Raw genomic sequence first — 23,737 nt, 5'->3', positions numbered from 1 at the left:
CATTGGGATCCTACAGAATCGATCCTGTGGGTATGTTCTCACAGCTAAGGTATTACTATGGCTGATACACTGAAGGGTCTGAAAATCAGCTACCAAGATGTACAAGCACAAAATGAACATTAGCAGACAAATGAACACTGGGAGTTAAGGGCTAGACTGGGAAAATCAGCACTTGTTTTCTTAAACGTGTATCAGCAGCAATAGCTGGATTCTTCCTGTGGCACCTTTTTATGCTTTGCCTTTAATTGATAGACAGTGTGAGGGAAAGATCATTAGATTAAGAGTCAAGATATCTGCCCAAGTCATATGTCCTAGCTGTGCTACCTTGAACATGTTCATTAAATTTCTGAGCCTTGGTTTCTCCCCTTTAAAACAATGACCCAGTCATCCCTTTCTAACCTCAACAGGGTCATTGTAGAGATCAAGTAAGGTAATAGATGAAAGTGTCTTATATACATGGCTACTGTAATTAATAACCATGACAACTTCTGGCTTGTAATAGATACCTAATAAAATTGGATTTACACAGATGAATGAGGTGTCGAACAGGTGAATGTGTGAGTGGGGTGGTTAGATGGGTAGGATGGTTGGACAGTTGGATAGATTGGTGTGTCGAAAGGATGAATGGATGGATTGGTTTGTTGGATGGGTAGATGGATAGATGACAGTTGGGTGGATAATTGATGGGTTGGATGGATGAACTAGTGGATGGATTCATTTTGGAGTCATCTGACCACTTTTTGCAAGCGTCTATTCATTAATCCTTCTCTTCTCTTGTAGTCTGTTCCCAGTTCTCCAAAGGAGTCTATGCCATCTTTGGGTTTTATGAACGTAGGACTGTCAACATGCTGACCTCCTTTTGTGGGGCCCTCCATGTCTGCTTCATTACACCGAGCTTTCCCGTTGATACATCCAATCAGTTTGTCCTTCAGCTGCGCCCTGAACTGCAGGATGCCCTCATCAGCATCATTGACCATTACAAGTGGCAGAAATTTGTCTACATTTATGATGCCGACCGGGGTAAGCCAAGGGTTAGGGGAGGGAGACTTCTGAGGGATGGAGAGAAAATTACCAGCCGAAAGGAGAATGACGCCTCACTGCTTCCCTGAAAAATACGGGAAAATTATCCAGAATGCTTTATTTCTGAGAAATCTGACTGATTTATCAGTAGCTGACCTCTAATTCAGTTTGGAAACGCATTCTGAGAATAATTCTCTTAATGCACCATGTCACTCTACAGCTCACTAAGCTTTCATGGCTCCTGAGTCCAAACTCAATACAAAAGAACCTCAGACTTTGGAGTCAGACAGATCTGGATCTGAAACCTAGGTTCTGTCCTCTCCAGCTATTTGACTTTGGACAAACTCTGCCTCAATTTCAGCATTTATATAATGGGGATAAAATTCTCTATGCCTTCATTTTCTCATGCCTATAATGAGGATAAAAACAATATTTATCTTATAAAGGTTTTGTGAAACTGAATGAGATGACTATGAAGTGTTCAGTGCCGCAACATAGTAAAAACTCAAAATTCTTTCTCTGTTTTAGATGTTATCATCATCATCATCATCCTCATCATAATCTTCATCCTTCTCTGGGCTTTCTAATTCTTCCTCCTTTGAATTTAACATCACATTTTCCAAATGTTTTCTATACTTTTTCTTCTCTATGTCTTTCCTCATGTTATTCCAGTTTTCTGGAATGCACTTCCCTTCTCCAATTTACATCTATCTGTAAATCCTTCTCCTCTTTTGCAGGCTGTCCCTATTCCCCAGTTCTCTGGATGGGAGCACTCTCTCCAACTCCTGTGATGTTTGTCTTGTACTGTCCTACCTTCTCATTGTATACTAAATAGTCTTGTAATAATTTAGTCACTACTGGTGTAAACAAATAAATGGGTCATGCAAGGCCTGAAAGGTGAGACAGAGGAGTACAGTACTGATGTGGTTGCCTGCAGGGAGTCTTAGAAAACTTTTTGAGTTGGAGAGAGGTTTGTGAAAGTGACTTTTCAGGCAGTTAGGCAGGCGTTGTTCAGATGGGAAGGAGCCAACAGAAGAAGAAACCAGGAACACCCTATTTTCTTTGATTTTCCCTTCACTGTCCCCACTTTGATGACTTCCTTCTCAGACTGCGACTATTGCAGGGGTCACCTGGAAGTCTATTTCAGGACAGCTTTGCAGCATAATGAAGCTGGAGGCCTGAAAGTAATAAAGCCAGAAAAATGTACCTTTGCTTGTGGGAGATCATCTCTGGGGTCAGCAGAAGCACTCACACTCTCAAAAGAGCTCCACCTACCTCAGAACTCAGAGCTCAGAGCTCTGCCATTTGTTAGCTGTGTGACCTTGGACTAATGACTAAATCTCTCTGAGCCTCAATTTCCACACTGTAAAATAGGGATAATAATAGTTATCTATCTTGAAAGATTAAGTGAATTAAAACTAGTAGAACAGTGCCAGACACACAGTATATTTTCAGTAAATGTTAGTCTCAAACTCACCAAACGACTTGTACTGAAAAGGGAACAAAGATAGGAAGGCATAGCAGAACAAAGCTACAGATGATTCTTGAGGCCAGATACCATATTGGTCACTGCGGAAGAGGTTAGCAGTGTTACTGAAAGTCAGAAATGACATACATACAAAAAATTAATCCATGCAAGATCAAAATAATATCCATAAATAATTAATAATGACACCTCCCCTCCAAAATGTTCATGTTGCGATCACTAGAACCTGCAAATATGTCTATGTTACATGGCAAAGGAAAACGAAGGCTGCAGATGGGATGAAGCTTGCTAAACTATTGACCTTTAATAGGGTGATTATCCTGGATTATGTTGGGGGGACACAATATAATCACAAGGTCCTTAAATGTGGAAGTTGGAGTCAGAAGAGTCAGTGTCAGAGTGGTGCAATGTGAGAAAGACTCGACCACCATTACTAGCCTTGAAGATGGAAGGGGCCGTATGCCAAGAAATGCAGGTAGCCTCTAGAAGTTGGAAAGGCAAGAGAGTGGATTCTACCCTAGAACCTTTGGACACCAACACAGCCCTGCAGACACCTTGATTTTAGCCTGGGACACCTATCTCAAGCATTTTACCTTAAGAGCTGTAAGATAGTACATTTGTGTTGTTTTAAGCCACTAAGTGTGTGATAACTTGTTAAAGCAGCAACAGGAAACTAACACACCATCTAATTCTCCAAGAAGAAACAAAGCAGCATTGAGTAATGGCCTCTCTACTCATTTAACTATAAATCAGAAGAGAGTAGTTTAATTCAGGACACATTTTATTTATTTATTTAGTTAGTTAGTTAGTTAGTTAGTTAGTCGAGACAGAGTTTCACTCTTGTCACCCAGGCTGGAGTGCAATGGCATGATGTGGGCTCACTGCAACCTCTGCCTCCCAGGTACAAGCAATTCTCCTGCCTCAGCCTACCAGTTGCTGGGATTACAGGCATCTGCCACCATGCCTGGCTAATTTTTGTAATTTTTTTTTAGTAGAGATGGGGTTTCATCATGTTTGCCAGGCTGGTCTCGAACTCCTGACCTCAGGTGATCCACCCACCTCGGCCTCCCAAAGTGCTGGGATTACAGACATGAGCCACTGGGCCTGGCCCACCAGGACACTTATTAAACACTTACTGTGTGAGAGACAAAGTATTAGGTATTAAAGATACTATATTGAACATTCACAAATTTGATCAGCAGTTATTAGGTGACCATTTAGATGCTAGGTTGGCACATTTAATAAGCAGTTACTGAGTGCCGAATAAAACTAACAGCTAATATTTATAAAACCCTTGCAGGTGTCAGGCTCTGCTATGTATCAAACATTCTCACTTAATCCTCATAATGACATTATGAGGTGAGCATTATTTACACCACACTTTACCTTTGAAGAAACTGAAGTTTGAAGAGGCTAATGAGCCTGCACAAGGTCATTTAGCCATATGTTGGATTTGAGCCTCAGATTGTTTTTTAATCACTAGTTCTACCATCTATGTTCAGAAACACAGTGCCTGACCTCACAGAGTTCAGACTTTTGCAGCCAGAGAAAACTAAAACTGAGTTTGGCAGAAGAGTGGGTTTGGGGATAGCCAGGGGAGGTAGGTGCCTGACGGGAGTGGGTGGTGCCCACAAATCCTGATTGTCTGTCATTTCTCTATTCTACTCATCCGAACTTTAGGCTTATCCGTCCTGCAGAAAGTCCTGGACACAGCTGCCGAGAAGAACTGGCAGGTGACAGCAGTCAACATTTTGACAACCACAGAGGAGGGATACCGGATGCTCTTTCAGGACTTGGAGAAGAAAAAGGAGCGGCTGGTGGTGGTGGACTGTGAATCAGAACGCCTCAATGCTATCTTGGGCCAGGTAGTGAAAGCAGCAAAGGCTCAGGGTGGGTGTGGGAGGTTATTCAGGAATAGCCAGACACACTTTTGCCTTGGGTGTTATAAAGAGGATTATAAAGAGGGTTCGTGACTAGGTGAGACTAGAAGACCTCTATCGCATTTTCTATAATTCACAAAATTTAATTCTGAAATAGCACAAACAATGGGAGCCTTGACATAGGGCTTCAAATGGTTCTCAGACCTGTTGACTCCAATGTATCCCTTTATTGTAAAAAAAAAAAAAATGCTGGATGCAGTGGCTCAGGCCTGTAATCTCAGCACTTTGAGAGGCTGAGGCAGGCAGATCACCTGAGGTCAGGAGTTCAAGACCAGCCTAGCCAACATGGTGAAACCCTGTCTCCACTAAAAAAAAAAAAAAAAAAAAAAAAAAAATTAGCTTGGTGTCATGGCATGTACCTGTAATCCCAGCTACTCGGGAGGGTGAGACAGTGAGGCAGGAGAATCCCTTGAACCTGGGAGGTGGAGGTTGCAGTGAGCCAAGATTGTGCCACTGCACTCCAGCCTAGGCAACAGAGTAAGACTCCATCTCGAAAAATAATAAAAAATAATAATGATAAATTACATTCCATTTTAGAGTTTATGAAATGTTATCATGTTAGGAACACAGCTTATAGGGCCAAATTTCTGGGTTCGACTCTGGACTCTGTCACTCATGATCCAGGGTTTGGCATCTCATTCTTTTCACCTACTTACCTGTTTTAAAAGGCTAAGGAAGCAGCAGCCACCTTTCTTTCTATTGTTTCCTTGAACATGCCCTTCACTTTGAGAAATCAATTGATGGTACATTCTTCTATAAACAGGCATTGTAACTTCAACAGTCTTGAGCTAGATCTCTCTAAACTGTGCTTCCCCTGGTCTCAGAACAAAAGCACATGGCCACCACAGAATTAGCAGGATTTTTTGTAGATTCCTTATCTTTTTAAACTACATTTATGTATTCGGATTCAGAGATAGCAAGGTAGCAGACATTGCAATAACTTTTGAACAGTGTCATACAATAAAATTGATAGTTTTAGGTACTTGACAACATGACAAAGTTTGTTAATGGCCTTCAAGACCACTGGGGCCCTCACAGAGAATCTCGGTACTAGGACAGCTATTACTCAGAGGCCTCAGCAATAGAACAGGGAGAGAGTTTGAATGTTATGGATTCTTTAAGGCACTAACTGTTCTACTTTATAAAGTATAAATTTGGCCCTCCCTCTTGGAAAGAGAAACCCAGCAAAACTTGTTCCACTGAGATGGAAGTTCCCTGGGCCGGAGTCAGGGATTTGAATTGCAGTTTTCAATTCAGGCAGGATAAGATAATAGTTAAGAGCAGAGATAAAACCAGACTGGCTAGGGTTCAAATCCTAGCTCTAGTATTTGCTGGCTTTGTGACCTTGACCAGGTTTTTAATCTTTCTGCATCTCAAGTTCTTGATCTGTAAAATGGGCATCATCATCATAATAATAGCCACCTTTAGAGGGCTCTTGCGAGAATTAAAAGAATCAATACATGTGAAGCACTTAGAACAGAGTCTGCTCCACAGTAAGTGGTACATGCAAGCATTTGCCTATTTTTGCTATTCCTAGTGCCTACTAGGACCAGCTTCTTGAGTCACTTCCTCCCTTGGGCATAAGTGAATCCATCTGTAAAACATGAATGAAGGCCTCTGTTCTATAAAACTGATAAAAAGGCAAGATAACATAGTCGATGGAAAAAGTGCCAAATGATAATGACATATTAATAGACAGATGACCTATTGTATATTGTTCTATGGTACAGACAATAGCCATTGCTACTATTTTTTGAGTGTGTGTGCTATACCAGATACTATGGCAAGCCCTTTTCATGCATAATCCTACTTCATTCTCACATCAACTCTGTAAAACAGCTTTTTTCTATTCCCCTATTTTATAGATGATGAAAAGAGAGATTATACTTGCCCAAGATCTCACAGCTAGCATATGATAAAAGCAGGAAGTCAAACCTATCTTGGTCTGGCCACAGAGCCCAGCTTCTTAAAAATGCAACTTTTCTGCTTCTGCTATCTATAATTAACTCCTCTCTCAAAGGGCAAACTTGCGTTTTGTAAAGAAGTGACCCGTTTGTATGGGTATTTTAGATTGTAGCATATTAACATTTTTTAAAATTGTTTCATTCATCTATTTTGAAAAGTAAGACCAAAGAGTTGAAAGGATTTTACAGATCACTTGATTCATTGCTTATGCTCACATTTTACAGATAGAATGACTGACGGTCAAATTGATTAAGTTATTTGCCTTAGGCTCAGACAACTAATGAATGACAGTAATGAGCCTACAACTTACATCTCTGACTTACAATCTCACACTTAGCATCATCCTGGACTATCTCACATTCAGTAACTGGGAACGTACCTGGAATACAGTTACATTCAGTAACTGCAAGCAGTCTAACACAAAATTTTCCACCTAATCTGAGGAAAAAAACAGTGACTCAAAATTCCAAATAGGGAATTAACTGCCTGTGTCTGTCTCCAGCCCCCTGCAACTAAAATCTAAGCTCGACGATGCCAGGGATTTTTGTTTTATTTTCTCCCCCGCTGAGTCCACAATGCCTTGGATAGTGCTTGGCACCAAATAAAGTATTCAATACGTTCTTTTCAGTGAATTAAAAGAATAAGGAATCAATGAAGCCTCTAAGAAAGTTCTTAAATGTAAGATAAATCTGGATTTCTATAGGTAGCCATTGGCTGGATAAGAGCCTTTAAGATGGAGGAAAAGGCATGTCAGGAGGCCCAGAGGGCATGTGAGGGCTGGGTTTCATACAGTGGTTTTGCAGGCTGAGTGATGGATGCTGAGCGTCCACTGGAGAGGATGGCAGAAAGATAAACACACAATCAAGAATATCCTTGGAAACCATTAGAAAGAGTTTAGGGTTTATTCTGTAAACAATGGGGAGTCAGTGAAGGTTTGTGAGCAAGGAACAGGATTATTAGAATATAACACTTTATCAATATATGATGCCAAAGCATATAATACAGTCATTAAGCACAAAATGAGTTAGAAGTGAGAGTAGACCAGGACCTGTTGAGGCCATCCATCACATCCCCCTATGTTATTGTCTTCATGGTGCTTGTACCTGCTGAAATCTTGTTCATTTATCTATTTATATATTGACCATCTGGCACCCTACTAAAATGTCAACTCAACTCAGTGAGGGCACAGAGACCTTGCCTCACTTGCTTAATGCTGTTTCCTCAGCACATAGCATAGCACTTGGCATACAATTTATGTTCAATAAATATTTGTTGAATGGATTAATTAGTTAATCATAGAGGGTTTTACAGAGGAGTTGAGATTGTAGCTCAGCCATTAAGGATACGAACAATCAGAGAGAATGGGAGAGGCCATTCAGACACAAATATTGTGAATAAAGGCAATACATTGGGAATGAGCTTTGAAGTAATGGGGGTCAGTGAGGTGATGGACCCCTTGTGAAATTGCTTCTTACATTTATAACAGCTTTCTCAGTTTGTTACCCTGTATATATTTATCTGCTCACCTATTTATTATGGATCTCCTCTCAATGAAGTGTAATCTCCAAGAGGGCAAGCACCATGCTTCTTTCACCTTTCCACTGTGTTGCCGACAGTGCTTCACCCATAGCAAGCCCTTAATACATATTTGTGAAAGGAAGGTATTAGAGGAGGGAAGGTCAATGTATAGGCTGGAGAATAGATAGATGGGAAGGTTGGTATCAGGTTGGATCATATGAAATTGCCAGTTTTTATGTCAAAAGTCATCAGTTATCAGCTGTTTCCTTTGTTTCAATTTGTACTTTCATCTTGTGGGGACAATATTTCTCCATTGCCTGAATGTGGTTGGTTTTAAAATATCATGTATTTGCTGTTTTGTGTTTATTAGAAGCTGAATAGGTTTTTGATAAAGGTATCTCGTTGCTTAAAAGGCAGCAAACCATTTGACAAGCAGATGAAAAAGTAATGAAGCATTATTAATAAAACTATCATCCCAATAGTATTTGAGCTCCGTGGTCTGGAATTTCACAATCTAACCACTATTTCAAAGAATTCATTGTGTGTGCTTGCATTTAATTATTCCCCACATAAAAAAATGTGAGTCACTATGCACATACATCCAATTAAGTAGATGTCTGAATGTGGATTTTAATAACCTTGAAAATTGATTCAGTTAGAGAAGAAGCCCAAGTGCTTATCATTTGTTATATGTCTCCTTGCAACAGTGCAGGGGGAGAGACACCGAGCAGAGTACACTAACCCCAATTTGATGATTAAAAAAAAATAGGGAATTAGATCACGTTAATTTGCAGGCTGAGCTAGATCTAAAACCAAGGTCTGTAGTCTTAACCATTCATTATTAGGTGTGTCTCCTGCCCAAGCAAACTTCTGGACAGTTCTTTCCACAGATATTTTTTCTACCTGTGATGATTAGGGATAGTCTGCATTTTGGGATAAAGGGGTATTCATTGACACTGGTTCTTAATGATTAACCATAATCAAACAGCAAATGGAAAAGTTCACAGGAGTCAGGTCCCTGTCCTGATACTGCCACCAGGCTACTATCAGATCTGGGCAAACCACTTTCCCTCTTTGGGTCCTGACTTCCTATCTGTACAGTGAGAGTTTGGACCAGATGATTCTAACCTTCCCTTCCAGCTTCTAAGTTGGGCAATCCATTAATGTCTGAGTACCTATCTGATTCGGGGAGGAAGGCACAAAATTCAGAAAAAGAAGAGCATCTATATATGGTTCATGCAAGGAATTGAAGGTGAAGTCATCCACCTACCCATCTGACCATTCATCCACCATCCATCTATTAACTCATCTGTCCTTCCAATCAGCAAATATTGTCATGACAGATTTCATGCAACATAAAATTCCCACCTAAAGAAGAATCTCCACATACAAGGAAGGTTTATGAAAGAAAGAATGCAGTGAGCATTTCAGATGGGTCCTTAGGGTTACAGTAACACCACTCTACCCTTGGAATCAGACAAAACTGATTTCAAATTCTGTATCTGCCACTTAGTAGCTGTAAGATTACAACTTACAGAGGTTATACAATAGACACTTCATGCCTATTGCTTATTTGTAAAATAAAGATGCTAACAATGCCACCATCATTGGATGGCTGGGATATTGTAGTTCTAGTGCTTAGGGTAGGGCACATTGTAAGCACTCGATATCAGCTGCCATTATTACTGTTGTTGTCATGGCTTTAACTGTTAGTATGATTGATGAGTCTCCACCTATTATGTTTTGTAGATTATAAAGCTGGAGAAGAATGGCATCGGCTACCACTACATTCTTGCAAATCTGGTGAGTAGAGCACTGCAGGCTCTCAGCTCAAGTCCTTTCCAGGTTTGGGGCCCTACCTTGCTTCTGTGGTCCCTGGCTGATGTGAACTGAGTAGGTGGAAGGGGCAATTCAGGGCTGTAATAATGAGTCTTGGCAATACTACATTTTTATCTTCTCTACTTCCCACTCATCAAACCACAATACCCTTTCATGAACCTCTAACCTTCCTTGGAAGAGAGCATACTGGTGGGCACAGCTTTATCATCTTCACAATTCCATCTTTAATTGGCTCTGCCCCTTGGCAATAGGGACAAAATCACCACATCTTTGAATTAATACAAGATGTCTTGATCCTACTGGTTTGGGCCCTCTATTTTGACCCCAGTGATAGTTTTACTTCTTATAAATACATTTACATCATAATTACACTAGTATTGACAAAATTTTAATCAGAAACAACTCCCCAGCATGAACAATATTATGTCCATTTAGTTTATATTGACTTTTCTATATAGCATAGATAAGTTTGTTTTAAAATATATATATATACATATATATGTATATTTGTTTTAATGTACTACAGATCATTGTATTGAGTGCTACTGTTTTTTATATTACAAAGAAAACAACTCATCAAATCATTTTTTGTATGTATTAAATTTTACCTAGTAGCACATACCATTATGAGTTTTCTTTTGTAACCATTATTTCTGTCAAGTCTATTTTTTTCTGGGTCATGTTTTGCACCGCCACCTTTTTTAGCATGAAGTTTAATTCTTCTAGCTTTTCTATCGAAAGCCAAATGTATTTTTATTTGGTGTTTAGCCCCATTTTTAAAGGCTTTATTGAGACATATTTTATAAAGCACACAATTCATCCATTTAAAATGTACAATTAAATGGTTTTCAATATATTCACAAAGTTATGAAACCGTCACCACAATCTTATTTTAAAATTCTTCATCACCCCTAGGAGAAATCCCTTACCTATTAGCAATGACTTCTTATCATCCCCCAAGCTCCTCCAGCCCTAGGCAACCATTAATTTACTTTCTATTCTTATGTATTTGCCTGTTTGGTGCATGTCATATATGTGAAATCATACAATATGTGGTCATTTGTAATTGGCTTCTTTCACATAGCATAACATTTTCAAGGTTCACCCATGTTGCAGCATGTATCAGTACTTGACTCCTTTTTATTGCCAAACAATATTTCATTATGTGCATATACCACATTTTCTTTATCCATTCTCCAGTCAATGCACATTTGGGTTGTTTTCACTTTTTGGCTATTATGAATAATGCTGCTATAAAACATTAGTGTACAAGTTTTTCGCTTTAATATACACCTAGGCATGGAATTACTGGGTGATATGATAACTCTATGTTTAACATTTTGAGGAACTCCAAAATTATTTTCCAAAGTGGCTGCATCACCCATCAAATTTTAATCAATAACAAATTTTTCCATGTGACAGTTTGAATGATGACAAGTGTCTCTTAATGATAACTACTTCTACAGTTTATTATCCTGGTCTGTCTTTGCAATTTTCCATGTTTCCATTAAGAAGTGGTTTCTAGCTTTTTATCTATAACAAATTTTCAAGTTTTAACTTACTTAACTGAACATATAACTGGCTTCAGTTTTAACCATGTTATTTTGTGTTGATTATCTCTATGAGCAATATTAATTGAACAAAAGATTAATATTTGTTACTCATTTCTGGAGTAAAGTCCGTTAGTAGAAATAAGGCAGAGGGGGCATGAATCTGAAAATGTGACCAAAGCATCCTGCCTAATCCATAAATTCTGTCCCTCTTTCTGACCTAGTATCCAGCCTTAGATAGATCCCTGCCTTACTCTTCTTTCCCCTTCTTCAACTAACTTGTCTTGGCAATATTTCAGAGTCAGGACTTGAAATAAGAAGGGCTTAGGGAGGTAGGTTAATTTAGGCCCAGCTGTTAATGGCTAAATGTATTACCTTTCTCAGAGGTATTTGCATTTTACATGAGGGTGGCTCTCCAGACACTTCTGGCGAACCAAGAGTCTCACCCTCCAAAGACCATTTGCAAAGATGGAATTTTTGACTTCGGAGTGAGGAAAGCCCTTGACATCCCTTGACTCCCAGATCCTTAGTGCTAGAGTGGACTTAGGAAGTCAACTCCGCTTAAACCTCACTTGTTTATAGGGAAACAACCAGCAAAGGGGTGTGACTCGGCCAAGGTCACACAGTGAGGCAGCACTAGAGCTCGGCCTGTCACCAAGGGTAGCAGGCAGTATTCAGGCCTTTTCTATAACTCCGGGTCATCTCTCAGTGAAACTTTAAGGCACCCTGCTGCTTAAAAATACACAGAACAATACATAGAACAAGAATACACAGAACAAGGGTGGGGATAGGCATAATTACCTCTCTGGGGTGAGATAGAAATTGCATACCAGTGGCCTTAGAGACACTGAAAGACCCCAGGTAATTACGTTGCCAGCCTCCATCTGTTGCCAAGTAATCCCTCAGTCACAGCATCACCAAGTCAGCCTCTTGGGTTGTTGTATCCTTCTGATCTGCATTTTTCTTCTTCTGACCTAATGAGCTCTCAAATGCTTACAACTGCCAGCTAATAGGATGAAAATTGCATATACCATCCAAATAAAAAAGACTTGCATGTTCCAATAGATTCGTTGATAATTAGGCTTCAAATTACTAATTAATTCAGTTTGAAATAGTCGAGTATGTGGTGTGTTTTCTTCCCCCTTCAGAGGAATAATGCAATTTATAAGATGATAATTTTTAGAATTTCTGCCACATAATTAGCCTACTGCTGCATGGAACTGACCCCACTCCTTTGGAATGTTTGTGATTAGGGTGTAATTATAGAGTTAGAGACCAAGGAAGGCTTTGAAAGGTTTAACAAAAGGAGGGAGCTACACTTTTATTTTGCAGTTCTTTCTGTCCCTGTCGAATGCATGAGCTTCAAAGTAGCCAGCAGTATTCCTTTAGCAGATCACTTCGGAGGAATGCTTCTGGGGTTCAAATAGTCACCTTTGAAGGGCTGCCAGAAGAGAGGAGGGGAGGAGATTGTTGGTCAGAGAAGAGAACTTATAGGCAAGGAGTCAAAAACAACAACAACAACGAACAAAAAAAAACCTTGTTTTTTGTCCAGGTGCCATTCTTAGCTGGCTCTGTATTCTTGGACAACTCTCCAACCCTCAGTTTCCTCATCTGTCAATTGAGAACAATAATTCCTACTCTACCTACTCATAGTGTCACTGGGGAGACCAAATATGTTGCCAAATGCCACCATGCTTTAAAAAGTTAAAAGTGTTCTGCACAAATGGAAAATTCTTACTTCATATATTAAATCCGCCCATCTGTACATATTCACATATGGTGTGTATGTACATATGCATATATATGCTTGCATATATATCCATATTTTATAGGAGAGATATGTATGTTTATTTCCATAGCATTGGTGTGGGCATAAGATGAACTTGAACCATGCAGAAATTGGAAAGCTATGCCACTATCTCTCACAGAGGTGCCTGGGTCCTGGAACGCACAAGTGCTGAGCCTGGCTGCCAGTGGTCCTCCAAACCCTAATACTAACTGTGCAATCACTCCCTGCTCTGGGACTGTGGGGAATGCAGACATCTGGCAGCCAGAGCCCTCCAGAGTTGTAGTTCTTATCTTTGTGACTCACCAGAAACAAATCTTAGAACAAATGAGTGTTTCTCAAAACAGAAGATCTATGGACCTCTGTAGTGTGTCTGTAGAGCCAGTTTGGAAAATGTGGCACCAACAAGCAAATGCTTCAGTGCCACTGTGATTGCCAATATGAGTATCTAAACCATGGAGCAAATGGTCAGATTGTTATATTGGTATTTAGAATTTCACTGGAATAAAAGCACATATTTTTAAACTCTCATAGAGAACTAGAAGATTGGGAGAATTTATACAGGGTTCAGCAGACTCCTGTCTGAAAAATATTGAATTTGTTGGACAACATTGACCAGTGTGAACCATATGGTACCTTCTAGAGGAGTAATAACAATAGTAATATCAATTTCTCTCATTTTTATACCATATAATAGTTTATGTGGTATTTCTATATAAATCATACTACCAGGTTTTGGATGTCATAATACTCCTATGAAGTAAACAAGGTGGAATTCATCATCCCCATTTTATAGATGTGGGAACGAGGCTCAGAGACATTACATGACTGAGCTGCAGAGGAGAAAGACAGGAACCTAATTAATGGAGTTTGGCTGTCAGGAATATGACAAAAACCAAGAGATGTGGGCATAGGAATAAGATGATCAGGCTAACCTGATGCTGAGACACTTGAGTCACTGAATTAGAATTCCTTAAACCCCTAATAAATTACAACAATAATAATAATGGCAATAACTTCTACAATTGACTGATTGCTACATTCTAGACACTATGATAAACACTTAAATGCATGTCAATTAAACCTTCCCAATAGCCCTCAAGGTTGATGTTATCCTCTGATGAAGAAACAGAGCTTCAGAAAGGTTGACTTTTCCACAGTCACAAAACATATAAAGTGATGGAGCTGCACTTCTCCTCAAAGGCCATGGAATCCCAAAATTTGTGTTCTTACTACTGTGCCATGTGAGTGCTGAGCAGGGAAAGTTGGGGAAAGAGTCAAGAAAGAGAGGGGGTTGTCCTGGACAAGACAGTTTGCCTACAGTAGCAGCAATAGACCTGACATTCCAACCCAGGCTCTCAAATTCCCATTGGACATCCATCCCACCATTTACTCCATGGTTTAGGTACTCATATTGGCAATCGCAGTGGCACTGAAGCATTCACTTGTTAGTGCCACATTTTCCAAACTGACACTACAGACACACCACAGAGGTCCACAGGTCCTCTGTTTTGAGAAACACTCATTTGGTCTAAGATTTGCTTCTGGTGAGTCACAAAGGTAAGAACTACAACTACATTGATGGAATTGTATTAAAATTATTATTTCTAGTGTGACAAAAGCTGAGGAAGAGATGACAGAGTTAACCCGTTCCAGGTCTTATCGGGGTACTTAAGAACCAGGACAGTCAGCCATTTCTGCCATGTGCTTGCAGATTAACTCCTGTAGATGTTAGATTGGAAGTTTTAATCTATTTGGCAGCTATTCCAAGCCCCCAGCCCCATGCTGCTGCTCCTCTGCTGGATCAGCCCTGAGCAGAAACTGTTCTTTAGTCTCCTTGCTCCCCTATGGTGATAAATCTGTCGTCTCCTTCTGCAAAGCTGAGCTCATCCACTTTCTTCAGTGCCTCTCTTCCTGTTGGCTCCGTACCTCACAGTCATGTTTAGTTTCTGCAGCTTCTGGTTAGGCAGGTGGTATAGTAGTTGGGAAGAGTGGCTTTGGAGCCAGTTCTGGGTTTGAATTCTGACTTTTATACTTATTAGCTATGGAACATTAGTCAATTTACCTACCTTTTCTGAGTTTTTGTTGCCTTATCTTTAAAAAAGAGAATGATATTATGTACATCCTCATAGGGTTTTATGAGAACTAAGTGAGATCCCTCAACAGTCTCGGAAACGAAATCACATCTACCTGTTTTATGCTGCCATAGCCCCAGATATTTTTTCACTTACTATACTTGAGATTAGATAACTGATTCTCTATTATTTAATGTCTTCCTCCCTGTTTATCTACAAGCTCCTAGAGGAAGGATTGTGTGTGACTTATTCTCTGTTGAATTCCCAGGGCCTGGCAAAGTGAGTTGCACATAACAGGTGTGCTTTAAAAAGTCAATGAATGAATGAATAAAACGAATTCCTGGAAAATAATGTCTGCACCTACATATCAAATGTACTTAAAGGCAAAATATTTTAGTACCTATGCTAAAAGAAGTAGAGGTAGTAGGAATATGAATTTAGTTATGAATATGCAAATAAGTAGTTAAAGACAGGACTAAGAGGGCTTCTAACCCACTTCATGTGTAGAGAGCCAGAATCTCCTCTACAGCATCCCAACAGAAACTCAGCCATCTGGCTCATGCTTGAATAATACCCACTGATGGAAAAGTCCTACCTCTGAGGCAGCCCTTTTTCTTCTCAAAGGGCTTGGACAGTTTCTGTACTCTTCCTGGAACAGGGCATGGCCTGTGTGCTGCTCACCCTGTATCACCCTCTCATCATTTCTGACTCTAATGCCCTCTGGCTCTTGCAAAACTTGCCTGCTGCCTTCCCACAAAGCAGCCTTCGAGTATTTCAAAACGGCTACCTTGCTTACTCTTTGGTGTTTGCATCTTCAGTCTGGACAACCCCCTGTTCCCCCAATGCCTTCTCTCAGGATGTGGTTCTTACAGCTGTCCAGACAACCACCAAACATGAACCAAGCCTGTCCGTATGCCTGATACTGCACTGGGCTCATGCAAGAAGGACTAAGAAGCATGAGGCTGAACTTTGTCCCAGAAGCAACCTGACCTTTACTTCCAGCTAGATTAGAACATGTAAAATAATGTTCTCAAAAGAATGCCAGAGAAAAATCACAGCCTGTGAAAATATCCAAGCCTCATAGATGGCCACCTGCCCTGTCACAGTGTGGTGATCAGAGGCCAGGGAGGCCACCTCAGCTGTGGGGTGTCTGGGAAGCCTCGTGAGGCTGCATCCACAAGGCCAGCAGTCGTGTAGAGTGTGCTCTCCCCCTTGTTTGAAGAATCCAGCAGAGTGAGAGCTGAAGGGTACCTATGAAACTCATCTCACCTGGCCCCTCATTTTATAAAATGGACCCTCAAGAATGAGAGATAGGAGGTGATCTGTCTGAATTCACCCAGAAGTTAAACAGCAAAGCTGCGCTAGGATTTGGAGGAATCGCTTGCTCCTTCTTTATGGCTTCTTTTCCCCCAACTGCATTTTCACAATGTGCCCATATGCCTCTGTGTTGGGGGGTGGGGCAGGAGCAGAGACAGAGACAGAGAGGGAGCTCAGAAGTGCTTCCTCCTCCCCACTGTGCCCCTCTCAAGGACTCTCTTTGCTGATGAAGCTTATTCCAGTTTCCTCTTCTTCCTCCCACACAGCCTTCCCTCTCCCGCTCTGCTCTCACCTCACTGTTCTGTAACAGACACTTTGTGATCACCAGAGCTGACACTGCCCAGAGCCTTTGGAAGGAAAAGGAGAGTGGGTGGATAGAAAGACAAACCCCAGATGCCAAAGGATGCTGTCTTCCAAGGTGATCCAAGCATCCCAGTGTAGGTTACTCTTTGTACTCACCCCCATCCTCTGAGAGAATTCACCCCAGAGACCTCTGAGATTTTCTGCCTCCTTCCAAGAAAAGTAAGATTCTGGTCCCATTTTATAAGGAGAAAAACGAAGTTCAAGTTGTTGAAAAACCTTTTGTAAGGTCATTTGACTAAAACTGGGATTCAAACTTAAAACCTTTTACATTCTAAGGATTAGGCTTGTTCTCCATTGGGCCACACTGCCCAAACTGGGGAAACCTTTGCAATTCTTAGGACTGGTATTGTAATTGAGCAAAGCCAAGAAATAAACACCTTTCTTCCTTAAACTGCCTGGGTTTGAAATCTGGCTCAGTTACTTACTAGCTGTTTGTCCATTTCAAGTCACTTCTCCTCTCTGTACCTCAGCTGTCTCACCTATGACTGGGAATATTAATGTGGATCTCATAAGATAAAATGAGTTAATGTATGTAAAGTTTTAGAACACAGAGTGCAACAGAAGCCCAGGGTCTCATCCTAACTCTGTCACTTACTCATGACCATTTATGCAAATCATATTTTTCTGGAAGATCTCAATTTGTTCTAGAATTGGCATAATGTTTTCAAAAGGAAAAAATTCAGCAAAACAATCTTCCTGGCTGTGTGATTTAGGGTTCTAGTTTTCCTGATTGTCTTCAGTTCAGAGGTATCAAAAAATATCTCTCAAAGCCACACTGGTTCCCTTAAGCTTAAGGAAGAGGCTGTTCTATCAATCTCAAGCACTTGGTGTTTGTATCTTTCAATCTTGCAAACCATGCACACCTCAGCTGATTTGGAATGGCCTTTTTCATGCTGGGTCAGCATCCTTTGGACCATTTCAGATATGCAAGACAGTGGCTATGATTGCTGTGATCGAGCATGGAAACTCATTGTCACTAGCAGCCTTGAAGCAAGAGGGACCCCTTAGCACTAATTTTGGCAGATGGTTGGTGAGCTATGTAACTAGAAGAGTTCAGTCCTTGTTTCCTTACGTATCCCTCTTTTTAAGACAGAATAATAGAGAATACAGTGGGAGGGAAATGAAGCTCTAGGAGACACAGGATTTTAGGTGAATACTTAATATGTGCCAAGCACTGTTCTCTAAGAATCTGACATATACTTAATCCTCACAACAGCTATAAGAAATACCATAATAATCCTTATGTTGCAGCAAAGGATACTGAGACACCAAAAGGTTGAGTAGCCCTCCCGAGGTTGCGCAGCTAGGAGGTGGAGCTGAGATTTGAATCTAGGCTGACATGCACAGGCAGTTTCTGTGACAGAGGGCAGTAACCCTCTGTGGCTCTGACTCTGAACCTCAATACATGCGTATTTTCTGCTTAGTGTGTTCCCAGCCCTCTTCACCCAACCAAAGGCACTTTTTTTTTCAGGCGTCATGCTTTTGCTGCAAGGCCTTCCCTGAGCTCCAAGATCAAGTTTGGGTCCACTCATTTTGCTCTATAATTACTTGTGTAATATTGGCCTTTCTCACTAGACCTTAGGTAACTTGAAAGCAAGGACCACACCTGTCTTCTTCTCTGCTACATTTCTACGTATAGCATAGGCCTGATAGTGTAAAGCACTCATGAGTGAATGAGTAAATGGACGAATAAATGATTAACTAAAATACTTCTTACCTGGTTCCTAGTAGCTTTCCTATTTATCATGTTTGGACTTTCATTCTTTTTATCAAACATTCAGTGGGCACCTACTATATGGGAGGCCTGTGAAGGTGTAAACTGTCTTTTCATCAAAAGATGGGCATGCTATGAGTATTTGCTTGGCCTTTTCTAGATAGGAATGTTTTGATCATGTAAAGGGTAGATGCGATTGGTTTTAAGTCCACTGGGAACTGTAGCCATAAGGGCCCATCTCATACCAGGAAATTCACTCTTGCTCTGAAATGGCCTTGGCCAGGTGTTGTTCCTGACTACAACAGTTGGGGCAGAGTAAAGATGAAAGGACTCTCTGGAAGACCATCTATTCCCAGGCCAGGTAGTACACCCATGCAACCTTGCAATCAATAGCCCAACCTGGAGTCCCTGACCTTCTGCCAGAAAGTGCCAGCATTTTATCCTAAATCCCAGGACTGAGAGAAATTAGTTTGTGAGACCCTGACTGACATTTACAATGCTTTGTCAATACTGGATACTTGTATGAGGTATGTCTGTTGGTGTGTTTGCAGATATCCAAGTGTGCCTCTCTGGTTCCAAATGTAATTGGATAAGTCAACACGAATGCTTTTTTCTTCTCAATATTTATGGTGTTTTCACTGATTTAAGCACAGCTACAATACCTTATTTAATTAGAGGGAACCAGACTACCCTCTGTGTTACCAGAGATTATATAGGGAGAGGACACCTTAAAGGTTTGGTTGGTTAAAGTGGCTAAAATAGGAAAATGTGAAGACTTTTATGCAGAGACATGGGTATTTAAGGACACAATTAAGTCTTCAGCCCAGGAGTATTCCACAAATTCACACATATCCATATTCATGCGCACATACCTGTGTGATCACAGAATTGTAGATCAAAGCTGGAAGAGACCTTAGGAGAGAAATCAAGTGGCTCAGAAGTTTCCAAACTTTTTAGTTTGAAGCTCTATTTTCAAATGGAATCTTGGGGGAGAACTCTTATACATAAAACAGATAAAAAGCAGAGCTACTATGGTGGAAAAGAGAGGGCGGGATTTAGGACACCATCTTTCTGCCCTTTCCCTAACCTAATATGGTAACTTCTAAAATGCCTGCAACCAGGAACATAGCTTATAAGATCATTGATGTAGCCAAAGTTCTTATTTTGCAGATCAATCAACTAATGGCTGTACAGGTTGAGATAATTGCCCAAGGACAAACAACTCATGAGATTCAAAGACAGGATTTATGTGGTTCTCCCTAAGACTCTTTTCCTGACACTTCTTATTTATGACCTGGTTCACAATAGACTATACAAAAAAGTCAGTAAGAAGACCTCTTTGATCCACAAGACAAAAGCTGAGGCTGAGTGGTGACAGGATTGAAACTTATAAAAAATTCATGAGAGGGTGAGAAGAAACTTTCTGTTCCTTCATTCCTCCACATGTATTGAGCATGCACCCTGATCCACGTACTGCATGTGGACGCTGTGGGGGCCAATGTCCCTGCCCTCCAGGAGCTCACAGTCTCACAGGGAAGATGAGAAGGGCCCCTGCACACTCAAAGAAAAAGCTAGGAGAAGCCTAGAAGAGATAGGAATAAAGTGTTGTGTGGTTCACATTTCAAGTACCAGCACACGTTAAAGGAGCTAAGGGAAATGCCCTGATCTCATGGAAGCCTGATACTTCCTTCTTGATATAAAGATGTGTGCTGCTCTGAGTGCTTCATTGCAGGACAGGACATCAATGAATAGATTGGCCTCACTAGTGGTTGGGAGGCTTGATGTACAGTGGTTAGAAAACAAGTCCTAGAGTATTTTTACTTGTTGGTCTCTGTCCCTCACTAACTATACTGTACTGAGCAGGAGCTACTCCATTAATTTAAGCCTTGATTTTTTAAATTTCTAATTTGCTAATGGGAATGATAATAGTACCCACTTTACAGGATTGCTATGAGGATTAAATGAGATAACACAAATAAAGCACTTAGCACAGTTTCTACTGCACAGTACAGGTTTGATACGTGTTAGGTACTTGTAATTATTGTTTTAGCCAAAGTCTGCCTTCTATGACATCTCCCCTTTCATTGGCTGTGGCCTGCGTTCCAAAGCCTCAGAGAACAAATCATCCATCTCTTCCCCATGACAACCCTTCTGGGACTCAAATACATCCTTCACTTACTTTCTTGGTCTTCTATACTTTTTTAGGCTGATAATTCCTACTTTTTAAAAAATACTTCTTGGCCGGGCGCGGTGGCTCACGCTTGTAATCCCAGCACTTTGGGAGGCCGAGGCGGGCGGATCACGAGGTCAGGAGCTCGAGACCACGGTGAAACCCTGTCTCTACGAAAAATACAAAAAATTAGCCGGGCATGGTGGTGGGCGCCTGTAGTCCCAGCTACTCGGAGAGGCTGAGGCAGGAGAATGGCGTGAACCCGAGAGGCGGAGCTTGCAGTGAGCCGAGATTGCGCCACTGCACTCCAACCTGGGCGACAGAGCAGACTCCGTCTCAAAAAAAAAAAAAAAAAAAAAATACTTCTAATATAAGAAGACTTTTCAAACCACAGTTTCCTATAACTACTCTCTCTATGGAGCTGTCATCTAGGATTTTATCCGACAATTTGGGGAAACTTGGCATGTTCAATCTGTGCCATTCAGAGCATAAAGTACAAGTTCTTTGATTTTTCTCTCATCTTACCTCCTGTGGATCTCAAGGGAATGGGGTGGAGGAAGTGCTCTTTCCAGTGTCCCAGGATTTGTTTAATAAACCTTACTTGCCCGTTTCCTTGAACAATGTTAGATGCTCCTTCTTCCTTCTGACTGGTGTGGTGTCAGCACAGGCAGGATGATGAGGGCTGAACAGCTTGTATGTGACCCCTTGAAAGAATCCCAGAGCAAAAGAAATCCAGCTTTGAAGATAAAGCCTTTCATCCTTCGATAGCTATGTTCCTATACACCTGCTTCGTGTTCTCTCAGGCTTCTTGCCTGACCCAGTCCCTGTATTTGAAGCAGTTCTAACACCTAACCTCTTTTGACCCAATGATAATGATAATGGTGAATGTGATGATCATAATAATAGCTAACATTCATTAAGCACTTACTATGTGCCAGACACGGTTCTAAGTGCTTAGTTTTATTAATTCTTTTAAACCATTCACCAATCCTATGATGTAGGTGCTATATCTGCATTTTGAAGACCAGAGAACTGAGCCTCAGAGAGGTTAAGTAGCCAGTAGACACACATAATCAGTTCTTTTGTTTCCAGTTGCATGTGATAATTAACAGTCATAATGATGGCCCAGAGCCTCTTCAAGATTCTTAAAGCATTCTCCAAATCTTCACAGCAAGATGAAAGCATGTCCAATGTAGCTGTAGTGTTAAACACTTCTTTAGGATATCATAATTACTTGAAATGCCTTTTCATTCCAATCCTTTGAAAATTATAATTGGCATATGATAGATGGAGTGACTATATTAACTAGTTTACTTAATTGAGCACATTCACTTCCCATCATTGTACTCAAATGGCTTTTCAGCATTGTGTTACCTCCTACAGTGGATATAGAGAGGAGACAGATTCTGTTCTCAACTAATCCTCTCACCAGCCATATAACCTTAAGCCACTATTCCCCTCTTTGGGCCTCGGTTTCCCTATCTGAACAATATGAGGGGTTTGTTTTACCTCCTACAGTGGTTATAGAGAGGAGACAGATTCTGTTCGCAACTAATCCTCTAATCAGCCATATAATCTTAAGCCACTATTCCCCTCTCTGGGCCTCAGTTTCCCTATCTGTACAATATGAAGGGTTTGGTCTTCTCTCCAAAATCTTTGCTCCTGTATAGGTCAAAAGTCAGCAAACTATGGTCCCTGTGTCAAATTCAGCCATCATCTGATTTTATATGGCTCATGAGCTAAGAATGGTTTTTTACATTTTTTAATTGGGAAAAAAATCAAAAGTGATATTTTATATGTGGAACTATATGACATTAAATTTCCATGCCCAAAAATATTGGGACAGCCATGCTGTCCCAATTACTATATACTAAATAGTAATAGTAAATTACTATTTTCTATATATGGCTGCTTTCATGCTGCATTGGCAGAGCTGACTAGTTGTGACAAGAACCATATGGTTCGCAAAGCCTAAAATATTTATAATCTGGCCCTTTACATAAAAAGCTTGCTGACCCCTTGCATAGATGTGGAATGGGGGACACTAATAGGCTTCAGATAAACTAGATGCTTTGGAAGCATCTAGAGACCCTTAAGAGGTTAGTGTCGAGGAGAGGAACCTAGTGCAGTCCCACAAATATTCCTTCAAGAAAGAAAGCTATATTTGAAGCCCCCTGCTCTGGCAGGGTGACATATTCTGGCTATTAACTGTGCCAGCCACAGTCTGAGTTTCATTGTCCCTCTTTGTCTGGAGCAATCTTCACACACCATCCTAAAGCTAAACCCATATGTTTCTCCACTGATGGGGCAGTAGAACACATTTGTGAAGAAGACAGATTTTATAGTTGGACCACAGTTTGAATTCTTGTTTGCTGTGTGATCTCAGGGAAATTTCCAAAGGTCTCTTAACCGCAGCTCCTTAACAGAAAATTAGGATGGATACTCACTCATTTATGCAAATAAGTATTGGGTGTCTACTGTGCACATTTACCTCTTGGAATTGTTTAAGTAATTAAAGGATTATGTATATAAAGCATTTAACAGAATGCCTGACTCAGGAATAGAGCTTGGAAAATGTTTACATCTCAAACGATTATTATTCTTTTGTTTTTAAATTACAGTAACCTCAAAACTCTTAAAAAGCTGTTTGAATAAAGTTATATAATGCATACAAAGGGGTGTTTTTAGCCATTATCGTCATTTTTGTTCTTATAAGCAATGCTTCTGAAGCCGTTTTCAGTAGAGCACTTAACAGCACCAGTGTGCTTTAATTTCAGGCCAGGAGATAAAAAAATTAAGCAGGGCTCTCTTAAAAGCCCGTAACAAAGCTTCAATAAATGCAACAACTTCTCTCCCCTGTCCTGCCACTGCTACTCCCTCCCCCACTTTCCAGTGATTAATGGATGATATATAAGATATATTAGAGCTATCTGAGGATCTATTCTTATTTTTTAATAGTATTAAAAATACAATATATTCACATGATTAAACAGA

At 40.5% G+C, this 23,737-nt stretch overlaps 1 protein-coding gene across 3 annotated transcripts in view; it reads left to right on the top strand.

The window, feature by feature from the left end:
* The window catches only part of GRIA1 (glutamate ionotropic receptor AMPA type subunit 1), a 316,539-nt gene that overhangs the window by 154,788 nt on the left and 138,014 nt on the right, over nucleotides 1-23,737 (top strand). For all 3 annotated transcript variants that reach the window (XM_003276553.2, XM_003276554.2, XM_030826132.1), the window contains exons 3-5: nucleotides 781-1,020; nucleotides 4,187-4,371; nucleotides 9,679-9,732. In XM_003276553.2, coding sequence (XP_003276601.1) covers nucleotides 781-1,020; nucleotides 4,187-4,371; nucleotides 9,679-9,732 — 479 coding nt within the window. The remainder of the gene's footprint in view (nucleotides 1-780; nucleotides 1,021-4,186; nucleotides 4,372-9,678; nucleotides 9,733-23,737) is intronic.

Source organism: Nomascus leucogenys, chromosome 2, assembly GCF_006542625.1.
Source record: "Nomascus leucogenys isolate Asia chromosome 2, Asia_NLE_v1, whole genome shotgun sequence".
NCBI classification, from domain to species: domain Eukaryota; kingdom Metazoa; phylum Chordata; class Mammalia; order Primates; family Hylobatidae; genus Nomascus; species Nomascus leucogenys.
The sequence above is the reverse complement of the archived record's forward strand: the minus strand, read 5'-3'. Positions and strand labels throughout refer to the sequence as shown.